Source organism: Chiloscyllium punctatum, chromosome 3, assembly GCF_047496795.1.
Source record: "Chiloscyllium punctatum isolate Juve2018m chromosome 3, sChiPun1.3, whole genome shotgun sequence".
Lineage (NCBI taxonomy): Eukaryota > Metazoa > Chordata > Chondrichthyes > Orectolobiformes > Hemiscylliidae > Chiloscyllium > Chiloscyllium punctatum.
The window spans coordinates 40,960,277-40,976,986 of NC_092741.1; the positions used below are offsets into that span (position 1 = coordinate 40,960,277).

Sequence of the window (16,710 nt, forward strand, 5' to 3'; positions counted from 1 at the left end):
TTGTAGATTCCTTATATCCTCATGCCAACATGTTCCCCACCTATTTTTGTATCACTGGTAAATTTGGATGCATCACATTTTACCCTCTTCCCCCAAGTCATTAACATATGTAGTAAATAATTGAGGCCTTAGGACTGATCCTTCTGTCACTCTACTAGTGACTTCTGACTCTCTCTATCCTGTGTGTTAACTAGTTTTCAATCAATGCTAATACACCAACCCCAATATTGTGAACTTCTATCTTGTGCATTAACTTTCGATGTGGCACCTGATTGAATGCCTTCTGAAAATCCAAATACACTAGATCTACTGATTTCCTTTTATCAACTCTACTTGTTATAGCCACTTCTTTTCTTCATGAGATCTGGGCATTTCTGGCAGAACCATAAATTGTTGTCCATTCCTATGTGCATTTGAGAAGATGATGATGAGCAACTACCTTGAACCTCCGTCAACCATGTGGTATACATACACCCACAAGTATTGTCAGGAAGGGCGTTCCAGGATTTTACTCCATTAATAGTTAAGAAATAGCAATTGAGTTCCAAGTCCTGATTTAAAATGGAAATCAGCTACATAAATGCAGTGATAATATCAAAATTCTTGAGTAACCTTGGAGTTGCAGCCATCTAGGTAAGTGGGGAGTATTTCATCACACTGCTGACTTGTATTGTATGTATGGTGGACAGGAGTTATGGAGACAGGTGTTGATGAACTTGTTGTAGAATTCCTCGCCTCTGTCCTGCTTTTGCAGCCAATGTATTCACATGGCTGGCCCCATTTTGGCAGTCAAGATGGCAGTCGAGTAGCAGGGCATAGCTTGGGGCTCGTCTGCTCCTGTGTGCTTTTTTAATTCTTTTATTCTTTGCAGTTTTGCTCTTTTTTCTTGGTTTTTTTTCTTTAAAGCCTGGAAAGTTCTGGGTGAAGGATGAGGTCTCCTGCAGCAGTGGCAGCAATGCCAGGACACACCGGACATGACTGCACCCCAGCCCGGGGTCACCCGGCAAGTGAGGAGCAGGTAGTGTTCAAGCTGAGCACATCTGCTCCAGGTCAGCTGCATTCATTTCCTGTCTCTCCTTTTTGTTTTTCTTTTTCTTTTCTTCATCTTCCTTGCATCATGGGGAGGTCAGAGTGGTGACAGTGGGGGCTTCTAGCTTCGTAGGCCGGATGCACGGAATGGCGGTGGGGCGTCAGCTGCGGCGATGGTGGAGTGGGGACTGCGGGCTGCTGCAGTAAGCCCAGAGCATGGACTTCACGAAGTTAGGAGCAGTGTTTGGGACCCCGGCCAATAAAGATTATCTTATTTTATGTACTTCCTTTTATTTTTCTTATTTCTCCAAAATGGTGCCAGATTGTGGTGACAGAATATGTTTCAATGTATCTCCCTAGATTATATGTGACAATCAATAAACAAGTAATTTTAACTTCTGGTCCAATGCTAACACTCAGGATGTTGAGGGAGGTGGATTCAGTCGGGTAATGTCATTGAATGTCAAGGGCATTGGTTAGATTGTCTTTTGTTTGACATAACATTGCCTGCCACTTTCATGGTGTGAATGTTATTTGTTATTTGCCAGGTCAAACCTGGACATTGTTCAGGTCTTGCTGAATATAGATATGGACTGCTTCAATAGTTGAGGAGTCATAACTGGTGCAATAATTAATGAACCTATCCACTTCTGACCTCATGATGGAGGTAACAACACTAACCTGAGGTTCGCTGGTGAGATGTCCTGGAGCTGAGATGAGTGACTATCAAAAACCACAACCATATTCCTATGTGCTGGTATGACTCCGACCAATGCAGGAATGTCTCCTATTTCCCATTCATTCCAGTTGTGCTAGGGCTCCTTAATGCTGTGTCAAGTGCTGCCTTGATGTTAGGCAGTTCAAAAGAGATTCACTGGGCTGATTCCTCGGATGGTGGGGTTGACTTATCAAGAACACCTAAAGAGATTAGACCTTTATTTTAACTTTGGTAGAAGAAGGGTAACACATTTGTGAGGAGATTCTGGTCAGGATTTCTTCAGTCATGTGGAACTGTACTCCCATCATCACAACTTTTCATAGTGCAGAACTGTCAGAGGAAGGAAAACCACACCTTCTTCTTTTCATAGCAGTCAGCTGTTGTTTGCTGAAATGAAAAGGTCCAGATGCTATTTGATAGCAGCTGTCAAAGTGGCTAAGTACATAAAATAAAAGTGATTTCAGAGTGTTGCAAGGGTAGGTGTCAGATAGGTTAGATGCCATGTAAGTAGGGTGCCAGCTCAGCCAGGGAATAGGGTGCCAGGTGGGTAGAATGTTGTGGGAAGGGGTAGTGCCAAGTTAGTAGGAAACAAGATGATAATGAGCCAGATAAGCGATGCAGTGTGTAGGATTAGTTGGGGTGGTTGGAGAAATAGGGTCCAGAGGAGTTTAGATGAGTGTCGTGTCTGGCAGTGATGGTAGTGTATGGTGAAATGTGTAGGCAGGGGAATTTGGGTGCAGAGTAGTAATGTGTGGAGTGTGTCCATTGACAGAAGAAGAGGCAGGTTGATGGTGGTGCTAATGGAAAAGAGGTTGTGTGCATTATAGAGGAAGGGGAAATGTGTCCAAGGGTGGGGGAAGGGATTCAGATGTGGAGCAGGGAAGGGCTCGGGTCCCAAAGAAATGTTGAGTCAGGGTCTGGGGTGTGAAGTAGTCTGGGGAGATGTAATTAGGGATGTGTGAGGTAAATGTAGGGTCAGTTGTATAGTTACTCAGATTTTAAACTATACATTTGATAGCCCCTGAGAAACTGTTTACATTAGAACCCTCCAAATTCTCCGATCAAAACGAAGACACTCCAAGGATTCCAAGCCTAGTGAAATTGCCCAGCAGAATCTTCAATTTCCCAGGCAATTCCTTCAGAGTCTGCTACAATAGAGATTGTACAGGGTCCCCATGCACAACTCTCAACTATGTTGGAATAATGACTGTCTGGCCATTGGAAAGTCTGGCCTAATGTTTCTTTTTATGGGGAATAGCAAAACTAGAAGTGTCAATACAAGGTAGTCAAACACGAAACTAAATAAGAAATCCTGAAAATATCTCTTTTAGCCAACCTTTGGTACGAATGTTGAACTCACTACCACATGGAGTGATTGAAGTGAGTTTAAAGTATGGATGCGTTGAGAGGTAGCTTGACGGACATTTGATGGAGGAAGGAGTAACTGGTTATAGTGTTAGGTTTAGATAAGAAACGTTGCAAGGAAGCTTAAGCATAAACACTGGCGTGACCTTATTAGACTGAAAAGACTAATGAGCCTTTTTTTCCTGATGTGGAAGAGATTGTTTAGCTAAATTGACTAGATATGAAGTCTGTAGTTCAGAATAATGTGAGTAACATGTTTTCTAGCTGAGGCAGACTCAGAACCTGTCTCTGTACCCTGCCCTGGCAAATGGAAGGCAGTGGCAAACTGCCACTGACAAAGACTGCTAAATAATGCTCAGGATGAAGCATTAGCAGACAATGAAGCAAGGAGTTGGCTTTGGACATGGAATAGAATAGAATATCCAAGCATTGAAAGGTGTGACCACCACCTAGTTCTTTTATAGATGATGCCCTGCCATCTCACTGACAACAGCATGGATTGTATTGTGTTACACTATAACCGTTGGTGAATGGGATAGATTGAGATCAGATATTATGCCAACATACATGTGCAATAGCAGATATTGCTACTCAATTGCTCTTAGCTAAGGAGGTAGGTTACTGATTTCTTTGGGCTGCTATGAGATTGTGTTTCTCACTGTTACTCACTACCCTAAACTGAAAGTCCCAAGTCAGTTGAGGGTAAAAGAAAGCTAATTTGTTTATGGTCACATTCTGTGCTGACTCTTCTTGACTAAGTTAAGTAAGAGTGTTTTGTTTTCAAGCCTGAAAGTTGTTGCCACTGTGGAACCAAACACCAGTAACAGCTAATATCATCAAGAAATAGAGATTCTGGGCATAAGGACACTTGATTTCACGAACAGTTCACTTAAACAAGTAATTTGGTTGCTTGCTGTTGTAGGCCAACAATTATGCACATCACTAGAAAATTTTCATTTTTATCCACTTTAAATTATACCAGCAGGTTATTTGTTTTGTGTGTTAAACAGGTAAGGAAAAAAAATGTTAATGCAAAATCAAAATAACAAATTGTTAAACAATGCTACACGTACTCAGCAGGTGAGACAGCATCCGTATAGAGAAGGGGAGTTAATTTTTCATCATAAGGTGAAAACATTGTCTTGCATTCAGAGAAACAAATTTAACAATAATGATTTAACTTGTATTTAAGTTCTATGTTATTTAATATTCAAGTGTATTTAGTCAAATAATTGAAGTGCAAGGTAGGGAAAAAGATGAACTTAATGAGCAATCTTTGCCGTAATCCCAAAATATTAAGAGTGTTTTGCAGGAATTATGTTTAAGGATTTCGGAGATTTGTTTTTACTCCCATTTTAAGATATTGCAAGTAATGGATAATTTTGTTTAAATACTGAATGGCACCTCACTAAAATATTTTGGAAATATAATTATGTCTTTTATAAACAGTACATATTTTCTTGAATGCATGTTCAATTGAGATTATTCATTTGACAATAATTAAAAAGATAGTCATGTTTTAAATTGTAATTTACATATTTTTAATTTCCAGCGGACATGGGTTTTGCCAGACTGTTTAATTCTCCACTAAAGCCTTTGGCTGATTTGGATCCAGTAGTAGTAACATTTTGGTATCGTGCGCCGGAGTTACTGCTTGGAGCCAGACATTATACAAAAGCAATTGGTAGGTTACTACTTTAGGTGCCTGCTTGAGAAACCAAGTGGATAATTTCATGCTTCACCACACAAAACTTCATTTGCCACTTTTTTTCAATCATTTGAACCAGTTTATATTCTTTGCAGCCTCTTCTTGATTCCTCACAGGATTCTTCACAACTTGCTTCTCTATCACAATATTTAAAATCTTCAGTCGTCTATAACATCATCACATCAGCAATCCACTTAAGCCCAATCTCCATCTGCTCCGACAACTAATTTAAATTAGGACGCATTGTGGAGGAGAGCAGAATTTAAGAATGAAATATGCATATTTATTGTATATACGCTGAGTAGAATTTAATGTTGATGACTGGTGTCTCACCTGCAAGCTGGAGAACCAGTAGAATCTGAATTTCACTACCTTTGCTGAAGACCTGCAGTAATTAGGTGTTCATCTGAGGCACTAGAATGTAGGATTGTGGGAGTGGAAATTCTATCCTCTTCCCAACTCCCTGAGAAGCTGCCTGTCAGTCAGAGTCTGGCAGCTTTCCATTACCTAACATTGGGAAGAGTGGCTTCTGCCACAGGTGTATCCACCAGAGGCCTACAATTGCTGAGGGATCCAGGCCACAGATGAGTGAGTGAAAAATGAAGTCGGTGAGGTGCGGTTTGTGGTAGTGAGGGGAGGAGGTTCTGAAGAAGAGGCAAGGGAGTGAATCTCTTTTCTGAACCTGGGTTCCTCAATTAGGTGCTGAGTGCTTTTAAATGAGGGTGCTATTTCCCCAGAAGCTCCTGTATGGTAACTTCCCCACCAATGCTGGCAGGACAAGGTCCTTAACAGATACAAAGCTCTCATTTAAGGCACTTGATAATCTTCCAGGTGGGAAGGCAGCCCATGAACCTCCTGCTTTGAACTTAATCAGAAGGATGTGGGAAGGTGACTTGGCCCCCACCCTGTACCCTCCTGCTTGATTAAATACCTTTCCAATTTAAAATTTGTAGCTTCACATTTCTTGGCTTGTTAGCCGACATGAGAATTGTGATATGATATTGTCCTATGCCCAGTTGTGATGAAGCAGGCAAAACCTTATGCTGCCTGTTCATTTCAAAGACTGTAACCTTCAGCCAAGTGTGAAACTAAGTCTGACCAGCTGTAAGATCAACAGGCCCAGGTGTGTGTATGGATAGTATGATCTAATGTGGCAGTATATTTAGGCTGCAGCAGCTGGCAGAATTGTGAAAATAGACTTTGAGGGAAGCAATCATAGTAGCAATGCAACAACAAGCTAAGAGGGAGACTAGGTTCTCTGAACTACTGGAGGCATTTGTCTACGAGAGGTCATTTCTATGCAGGGACTGAGGATGTTTACAAGATCCTGCAAAGGGAAAGGGAACAGATGACTTCAGAGATGAATTCCCGAATTGGGCCCTGAGAGCGTGGTTGCTAAAAATATTCATTTGATCTCATCCAAGTGATCAAGGTCAGCGCATAGATTTTTCAACAAGGTTGCCTTCTCAACGGACCTCTCCCTTACACTGGTCTCTGCATCACACTCCAACACTCATGTAATAATAATCTCGAGCAATCGGAACTTGTATTGAACATTCATATACTCCTTTTCACTCTTGCACATTTAACACTGCTGCCAGATCTCATACCCAGATAGAGTCATAGAATCGTAGAATCACACAGCATGGAAACAGACTAGTCCATGCCGATCATGATCCCAAACTAAACTAGTCCCGCTGCCTGCGCTTGGCCCATATCCCTCCAAACATTTCTTATTCATGTACTTATGTTTTTAAAACATTGTAACTGTACCTCCATCCACCATTTTCTATGGAAGTTTATTTCACACAGAAACCACTCTGTGTAAAACAAGGTTGCCATCATGTCTTTTAAAATCTTTCTGTTCTCACCTTAAAAATAAGACCCCTAGTCTTGAAATCCCCCAATCTACTGAAAGGACACCTGCCATTCACCTTGTCTATATCTGTAAAGATTTTACAAACATCTATAAGGTCACCCATCAACTTCCTGTGCTCCAGTAAAAAAATGTCTCAGCCTTTCCAGCCATTCCTCATAACTCAAACCCTCCATTCCTGGTAACATTTTGGTAAATCTCTTCTGAACCCTTTCTACAGGGTGACCAGAACTAGACACAGTACTCCAGAAGTGGCCTTTCCAGTGTCCTGTACAACCTCCCAACTTAATGTAACATCCCAACTCCTATAGTCAAAGATCTGAACAATGAAGACAAGTGTGTTACATGCCTTCTTAACCACCCTATCTATATGTGTTGCAAACTTCAAAGCATTATGTACCTGAAACCCTGGGTCCCTCTGTTCCGCAAACATCGACCTAAGATCCTTCTTTTAAGGACCTTCTAAGTCCTTCCATTATTTGTTTTACCAAAATGCAATACCTCACATTTATCTAAATTAAGCTCCATCTGCCACTCTTCAGCCCATTGATCCAATTGATCAAGATCTCTTTATAATCTTAGATAACATTCTTTTCTGTACACTATACTACAAATCTTGGTGTCATCTGCAAACTTAACTCACCACGCCTTCTATATTCTCAAGGTGGAGGTGCCGGTGTTGGACTGGGGTGTACAAGTTAAAAATCACACAACACCAGGTTATAGTCTAACGGATATATTTGGAAGCACTAGCTTTCGGAGCGCTGTTCCTTCATCAGGTGGTTGTGGCGTATAAGATTGTAAGACACAGTTTAGAGCAAATGTTTACACTGCGATGTAACTAAAATTATATATTGAAAAAGATGGTTTGGTAAGTCTGTCATCTTGTGGAATGACCATTTCATGAAACCAACATGGTCATTCTAAAAGATGAGAGATTTAACAAATAATCCAGGTCTTTATCAATATATAATTTCAGTTACATCACACTGTAAACTTTTGCTGTAAACATAATTCTATGTCTTACAATCTTATGCTCCACAACCACCTGATGACAGAGCAGCACTCCGAAAGCTAGTGCTTCCAAATAAACCTGTTTGACTATAACCTGGTGTTATGATTCTTAACTTTCTATATTCTCATTTCAATCATTTATATAAATGATAAACAAGAGTGGACCCAGCACTGATCCCTTGAAGACTGTGGTCACAGGCCTCCAGTCCGAAAAACAACCCTCCACCATCACTCTTGTCTCCTGCTATTAAGCTAATTTTGTATCCAATGTGATCTTACTTTACTAATTACTGGACAATGTGGAACCTTATTCAAGGCTTTACTAAAGTCCAGATAAACAATGTCTACCATTTTTCCCTCATCGGTCTTCTTGGTTATTTCCTCAAAAAACTTAATCAAGTTTGTGAGACACTATTTCCTTTGCACAAAACCACCCTCCAATGCGCATAAATCCTATCTTTCAGAATCACTTTCAACAAGTTACTCATCATCGAAGTCAGACTCATAGGTCTATAATTCCCAGCCTTCTCTTTGCATCCTTTCTTAAACAAAGGCACAACAATTGTACAATCCCATTGAGATGATTTTATTTTTAATTTCTAATTTCACCCCATATATTTTCTGTAGATGATTTTTCACAAATTATCTTCTCTAGTTGTAATAGTAATATTTTCCTTAATCACCACTCCCCCCTCCTCTTTTGTCTCTTTCTATACGCCTTATAACATCTGATACCCGGAACATGAGTTGCCAGTTCTCTCCATCCCTCTTAGCGAAGTTTCCATAATACCTATGATGTCCCAGTCCCATATTCCTAAACATACTATGAGTTCATTAGCCTTTCATGTAAAACCTGTTGCAGTGAAATAAATGCAGTTTACTTATTCAGTTACTTTGGTCTCTGACTTGCTGTTGTCTGTCTTTTCTAATTAACTTGTTCTTTTCAGATTCAAAACCAATCCTCATTTAGCTTTCTATTCACTGTATTAGTTAGGGTCCCTCCACCCCTCTCTGTAGTGAAATGAAGCTGAGTTTGATGGCTCTTTTCAAAGATGGGCTATGGATCAAATAGTCATCTTTTTCTGTGCTTTCAAATAGTTTACAATCTCCCTTCATTGAATTTGCAAATCTTCCCAGTTGGATATTGGTTCCTTTCCAGTTCAGCTGAAACCCATCCTTTCTGAACAGGTCTTGTTTGCCCCAGAAGAGATGCCAATGATCCAAGAACCTGAATCCCTGAACATTACACCATCTGTTTAGCCATTGATTTATCTCCTTTATCCTTTTGTGCTCTCCCCCATTAAAGCTTGGAAGTAGACCAGAGATTAGTATTTTTGAGGTTCTGCTTTTTTTTGATCTTCTACCTAACCTCTTATATTAAAGCCTTACTCTTTTCCCTGGCTATATCATTCCAACAATGTGTACAATAACTTCCAGTTTCTCACTCTCCCCTTTAACAATATGTTTCAAACATTTTGAGATGTCCTGAATCCAGGCACCAGGAAAGCAACACACTATCCTAGATTCACACTCACTGTTGCTGTGCTCTTGAGAGTCCCCTTCCCGTAATAATTATTCTTTTGAATTTGTCAAAGCCTGCCTAACATAGGGACTGACTCTTCTATTTTCCTCTGAGAGACTATCCTTTTCAACAGTATCCAAAACTGAGTGTCTGAGAGAGGAACAGCCACAGGAATCTTCTGAAATATCTTCTGATCTTTCCTGACAATCTTCCATCTATCTATCTGAACCTGCTGTGTAATCACTTCTCTAAATCTACTAGCCAGCTAACACTGGTTCTTCTGCATTTCCTGCCAATTTCCCAGGTACTCCGCTTCGACAGGTACTTCATCCAGACAAACTGCAACACACTCACTGATACTTTTTAATTTGTTCTTTGAGATGTGAACGTTATTGGCATGTCCCTAATTGTCCCCAAGAAGTAGAAGTGAGCTGCCTTATTGAACAAAGATGTGGAGGTGCCAGTATTGGGCTGGGGTGAACAAAATTAAAAATCACACAACACCAGGTTATTATCCAACCAGTTTATTTGGAAGTACAAGCTTTTAGAGTGCTGCGCCATCGTCAGGTAGCTGGTGGAGCAGGATCATAGGACACAGAATTTATAGCAAAAGATTATAGTGTCATAAACTGATGCGATATATTGAAAAATCCTGCTCCACTAGCTACCTGACGAAGGAGCAGCGGTCCGAAAGCTTGTACTTCCAAATAAACCTGTTGGACTATAATCTGGTGTTGTGTGATTTTTAACTTACTGAATCACTGCTGCCTCTTGCTTTAAGTACACTTGCTGGATTGTTTAGGAGAGAGTTCCACAATTTTGACCAAGACGTAATGAAAGAACAATGATACAGTTCAATATAAAAATACTGTGCTCAAAAGTGTAATTTATAGCTTGTGATATTTTCACAGACCTGCTGCCCTTTTCTTTCTAGTTCATAGAAGGCAGCACTTTGAAAGTGTTGTTGAAAGAACCTTATTGAGTTGCTGTAGCGCATCTTCCTGATACCTACTTTAGCCACCAAGTGTGGTGGAAGGCATAAATACTGAGGGAGGAGATATGCAGACAGATTTTTAATTAGTAATAGGTTGAAGAGTTATGGAGAGCTGGCAAGAAAGTGAAGTTGAGGTCAGCCACCATTGTATCAAATGATGGAGCAGGCTTGTTGGGCTGAAATGCCTACTCCTGCTCCTCATTCTTATTTTCTTAAGGTGGTGGATAAGGAGCTAATCAAGCGGGTTGCTTTGTCTTGGATAATTTTGACTGCTTGAGTGGTGTTGGAATCAGAAGGAAAAGTGAGGAAGTGGTGGATGTGAGCACAGTTACAACGTTTAAAAGACACTTGGACATGTACATAAATAGGAAATATTTGGAGAGATATGGATGAGGAGCAGTGGGGTGGGACTAGTTTAGTTTAGGATTAGGTTCAGCATGGACTGGTTGGACCGAAAAGTTTCCATGCTGTGTGATTCTATGACTATGACAACTGTAGGTTCAGGTTGCTGATGTGTTTTCAGCATGGGATTCCTATGAAGACTCTGAATGGTGGATAGGAAAACAGTGCATTGCATGCTAAATTCATCGTAGGCCAGAAACCTGACTATATTCAACTATCAGCCCCTTTGTTGCTCACAATGTAGGCTGTTGGCTTCGTTTTCACAGAAAATATATGGAGTACTCCAATTACTGCAATCTCATTTTGTTGAAATGGAAATTTAACTTGTTGAATTCCAAGGAAAGTAATTTGGAACTGCTGTCAATTTGTAAGAAGGAAGGTTGTTGGAAATACACAGCTGATCTAGACAGAGAAATCCTTTTTTCCAAACACTGGTTACCTCTGCAGCAATGGCATAACAGAGTAATTGATAACGAATCATTAATGCAGTAAGATATCCTAAAATGATCCAAAAGTGCATAATCAGAAGAATATTCTCTGTTGCAAAAAGGTATATAAAATCTTAGTTAAAGATGTTATTTTTAAGATGTATCTTAAAGGAGACAGATGTGATAGACTGGGAAGGGAATTCAGACCTTATGAAGGGTGATCGAAGTGTTAAAACTATTAAACGTATTTTCTAAACTAGTATTAATTTGTGTTTATAATCTTATTTTGATATATTACTGAAAATTTTGAAATAGACTTGTTTGTAGATATGTGCACATTTCATAATATCCTGTCTTTGTAATAACTTTGCTTCCTAATTTTTGTTGGTCTTTCCATGGATGAACTGATTCTTGATATATTTGGAAGATACATAATCTTGAGTTTTCCACACATGGTTTTTAAATTTTTTGACATTTTAGGTAGCCCTGTATGCTTAGATTTTTAAAACAATTCCAGTATGTTCACAAGTTCTGTCTTGGGATGATTATATTAATTTGCTTACATAACTCCACAGAGGTGGGTATCCTGTCACCAAATCCCTCTGCATTTACATGTGAAGAGTCCTTGACACTGCTTCTAGCTTTCTCAGAGCCAGCCCTCAATGTGAACAGGATGTCTGACACTCCTTTTCTTATCTGTCAGCCAGGGCTCCTTGATTGGACCAGATTAACAGCCCCAGTCAGGGGACTCGTATTCTGTGGGATCCACCTGGCTGATCTCGTTGCAATCACCGCAGGTTCAAGAATAGGTTCATTTTAATAGGTCTATAGATAACTCAATTGATTAGGTTTAGTTAGTCATTGAGTCATCGAGATGTACAGCACAAACAGATCCTTTGGTCCAACTTGTCCATGCCAACCAGATATCCTAAATTAATCTAGTCCCATTTGCCAGCAGTTGGCCCATATCTCTCTGAACCCTTTCTGTTCATATACCCAAACAGATGCCATTTAAATGTTGTAATCATACAAGCCTCCATCACCTCCTCCAGCAGCTTAATCCATGCACGCACCACCATCTGCAATAGCTCGGGTTCCCACCCCACTGCCATACTAGTTTAAACCCTCCACCCAGGACATTAGTCCCCTTCCAGTTCAGAAAAAGGCCATTATTGATGAAAATGGGCAGAATTGTAAGACATGAAGTTCAGCATAAGAAAGTTTGAGGTCATCCATTTTAGACCCGAAGAATGTTGACAGTACTTTTTAGATGGTGAAAAGCTTAAAATTGAAAATAAGAAATGAGACAAAATAGCTACATTTGCAAATAGCCACGAAGATTGGTAGAAAAATATATTGTGAAGAGGACATAAAAATCTTACAGAAATACGTATGAATAGATTGAGTGGACAAAAATCTTAAAAATGGAGTATAATTTTGGAAAATGTGAAATTGTTTAGATTTCCTACAGTGTGGAAACAGCCCCTTCAGCCCAACAAGTCCACACTAACCCTCTGAAGAGTAACCCACTCAGACCCATTTCCCTCTGACTAATGCACCTAACATTATGGGCAATTTAGCACGGCCAATTCACCTGACCTGCACATCTTTTGGACTGTGCGAGGAAACCAGAGCACCTGGGGGAAACCCACACAGACACAGGGAGAATGTGCAAACTCCAGAAGACAGTTGCCCGAGGCTGGAATTGAACCCGGGTCCCTGATGCTGTGAGACAGCAGTGCTAACCACTGAGCCACTGTTTACTTTGAAAGGGGAAGAAGACACAGGATTACCTAAATGAAGAACCAGTGTAGAAATCTGAAGTACTAGGGGATCTAAGGATTCTAGTGCGAAACGTTAGTATGCAGATCCAAGTAATGACCAATGCTAATTTAATTTTTTAATACTGAGCAGAATCATAGATGAAAATAATGGGGTCATGCTTAAAACATGGAAATGGTGTGACTACATCTTGTTTTTGGCCGCCTTATTTTAAAAAAAGATGTAAGTGCATTAGACAAATTTCAGACTAGGTCTTCCAGATTGATATGTAAAATCAATAGCTTGTTTTCTCTGGAGTTTAGATGACTTAATTGAAGAATACAAGGTCTTGAATGGTTTGACAAGGTCTATGTGGAAATGATGTTTGACTCTTGTAAATGTTTGAGTACTATTTTAAAGTTTGGGGTCACTGTTTTAGGACAGATATAAGGAGAATTTACTCTATGCCTCAAAAGCCAATGGAAGTGGAGTCACTGAGTATTTTTAAGCTGGAGGTGGATATATCTTTGAGGTAATTGAATTGAGGGTGTTTGGGACTACATGGGATTATGAAATTCAAATCTTATCAGGCATGATCTTACTGAATGGCAGAACAGACTTGAACAGACAAATAACCTATTTCTGTTCCTAATTTACATGTTCATACATGCATGCTCCCCTCTAAGTCACACCCAACCTGAATTAGGCAGAAAAATTCCATTTCTCCATATCTCTGAGTCACAGTTCTGGAACACCGTATCCAAGAGAACGTAGAAGTACCTTGGCACTTGAACACTATAGTTGTTCAGGAACATGACTCACCCCTAGTTTTTTAGATGGGGATGTAGGAACAAGTAATTAATGCTGGGGGGTAGCAATGTTGCCCTAAATTGAGAATCAGTTTTTAGAAATTTTTTGGGGAAGTGATAGGTTAGAACGTCTCAAAAGGCCTATTGGGGTTAAGTCTCCATCCTTTTCTAAAATTGCTTCTCACTTACATAATCAAGGGTAGCCTCCACTGTCAGCTCAGATTTTGGGCACAGTCAGTCAGCCATTAAGAGTGGTCGGGTACAGACTCCTCACCTCACAGGGACTGATGAGCTGAATGGCATGCAGTGCAAAACCCTGGCTTTTTCAGTCTTATTGTATGTTATTTTCTCCTGGAATGAGAAAAAAAGAGGGATTGAATGAGATAGATGTGGCTGGTATAGCTTTTAGTTCTGTTGCTGGTAAGGTGACCTGAGTGAGTAAGTAGGCAGAACAGAGCCTATGCAAGATTAGAAGGACATAGGTTGGGGTTGATGCGAAAGAGCAAGTGAAGATGTTGCAGCAGATGTTGCTTGTTCCTCCAGGCAGCCGAGATGGCACATACTCAGGTGGCAACTTCACTTAGTCTGGCAGGATCTGATGACAGGGCATCCTCTTCCAGTCCTGGGATAAGAGAAAGTCCTTCCCCTGCATCACAATGACCATTAGGATTTCCAGGTGCACGTCTGCAAAGTGAAGTACCAATTTTTCCTTTACCATCCATATCCAGACCAAATTTCAGCAAAGGTGCAGAACAGCCTTGGACTTATGAAAATTGTCCAAGAGCTCAACAGCCTTGGAGACAGGCCTTAGACAGGGACACCAGGGATGGTGGTCCATTCGTCATTTATATCAATTATTCGAATGTGAGCATGGAAGATATGGTTAGAAGGTTTGCAGATGATACCAAAATTGGACATGTAGTGGACAGTGGAGAAAGTTACCTCAGACACAATGGGATCTTGATTAGATGGGCGAATGGGTCGAGGAATGGCTGATGGAGTTTAATTTAGATAAATGTGAGGTGCTGCCTTTTGGAAAGGCAAATCAAGACAGGATATATACACTTAATTATAAGGTCCTGGGGAATGTTGCTGAGAAAGAGACTTTGGAGTGCTAGTTCATAATTCCTTGAATGTTGAATCGCAGCTGGACAGGATAATGAGGAAGGCATTTGTATGCTTGCCTGTATTGGCTTGTGCATTGTGTATAGGGGTTGGGAGGTCATGTTGCAGCTGTACAGGACATTGGTTAGATCACTTTTGGGATACTATGTGCAATTCTGGAATCCCTGCTATACGAAGGATGTTATGAAACTTGAAAGAGTTCAGAAAAGATTTGCAAAGATGTTACCAGGGTTTAAGGATTTGAACTACAGGGAGAGGCTGATGAGGGTGGGGCTGTTTTCCCTGGAGTGTCAGAGGGTGAGGGGTGACCTGAAAGAGGCTTATAAAGTCATGAGGGATATGGATAGGGTAAATAGACAAGGGCTCTTCCCCACAGTAGAGGAATCCAGAACTAGAGGGCATAGGTTTAAGGTGAGAGGGGGAAGATTCAAAAAGGACCTAAGGGGCAGCTTTTTCACACAGAGGGTGATGCCTGTATGGATTGAGCTGTTGGTACAATTACAACATTTAAAAGGCATCTGGATGGGTATATGAATAGGATGGGTTGAGGGAGATGTGGGCCATGTGCTGGCAGATGGCGCTAGATTAGGTTAGGCTATCTGGTTGGCATGGACAAGTTGAACCAACGGGTCTGTTTCCATGCTGTACATCTCTATGACTTTATTTTGGGGTATCCTGGCATTTACAAGTTCTTCTGGGTGTGGTGAGTAGTAGAATTAGGCCAACATTTGATGACAGATGCCATGGGGAGGGGTAGTTAGATAATGAGGCACATTTAGAATGATAGTGCAAGGTAACTCACCAGATATCATGGAGAGAAACCCTTCATGAATCTTGACTAAATAGGCCCTTAGTGAGAAAATTTAAGATTCTGCTCATGGTGACTGGAGATATGTATTAATGTCATCAGAAAATGTTTGAGCAGTGACCTGTTCTTTCTTTGATTAACTATTTTTAGTTAATGATAGGGTAATTGTCCTTCTCCCGTGCTGTAACAATTCTGTGGTTCTGTGATTAAACACTCAATCTTTGAAAATAAAACCTTTTTATGTAAAATAAAGCTTTGGCTGAGACAATAAACAAATATTTCATCTACACTGTCAGATGTGCATCAATGGCGTAATACAGAGAAGTTTTCCCATTTTCTGGCCTACATTCCAATCCAAACAAATAAAAGAATTCATAGTTGTTTGTGGAATGATGTTTGTATTGATTTGGCTCCTGTAGAAAGTATTGAACACCAGCTAATGTCTCAGGCACCATGGCAGAAGAATTTGCTATTTGCTGCTTCATTGTGATCTCAACTGTTGTCAGAGTTTTAAAACATTGATTTAAATGTTGATTTAGCAAGTACCAGTATGTAACTAAGGCATATAAATCTTGTTTTTGCAAAATAATGTAAGTTTGGATATAAGTTTGCTCATTGAGCTGGAAGGTTTGTTTTCAGACTTTTTGTCACCAGTTGATCCCCAGTTGTCTGGATTACTGTGATCTTAACCAGATTGTTGCTTGATATCTGAGTAGAGAGCAAAGAATGCTGAAAATTCTCACTGCTGATTACAACTCAGAAAACTCACAGGTGGTAAAGATATATGAAACAAGATTGGTCTCAATTAGGATGTGTATCTCACAAAATAAATTATATCTAGTAAACTATTGAATTTGACTTAATTTTTTACCCTTGAAATTCTGTGCTTGAGACAGGAATTGTGAATTGGGAAATTTTCTGTGTGGGATGGTGGGGATGGGATGGAGTCAGGACCGCCACCACATCAGGAACAGAGATAACTGGACACCTAGGAAGGTAGAGTAAAAGGTCTTCAACCATTTGCTAGCATGTACGAAATTCTGGACATGAAAGCTCACAATTGTAGCTCACACTCTTTCACTGCCATTCGCCCCGCTACCCCCCCCCGGCCCCGCATCGCCTCATTGCTACTCACGTATTGTCACATTCAT

The 16,710-nt window shown here is 40.3% G+C and overlaps 1 protein-coding gene across 2 annotated transcripts in view; it reads left to right on the forward strand.

Moving 5' to 3' along the window:
* cdk19 (cyclin dependent kinase 19) overlaps positions 1–16,710 on the forward strand; it is a 168,411-nt gene that overhangs the window by 67,852 nt on the left and 83,849 nt on the right. The window contains exon 6 of one of the 2 annotated variants that reach the window (XM_072551892.1): positions 4,665–4,796. The exons of the other annotated variant lie outside the window; for it this stretch is intronic. Within the exon in view, the coding sequence (XP_072407993.1) occupies positions 4,665–4,796 (132 nt within the window). The remainder of the gene's footprint in view (positions 1–4,664; positions 4,797–16,710) is intronic. 2 annotated transcript variants of the gene reach the window in all.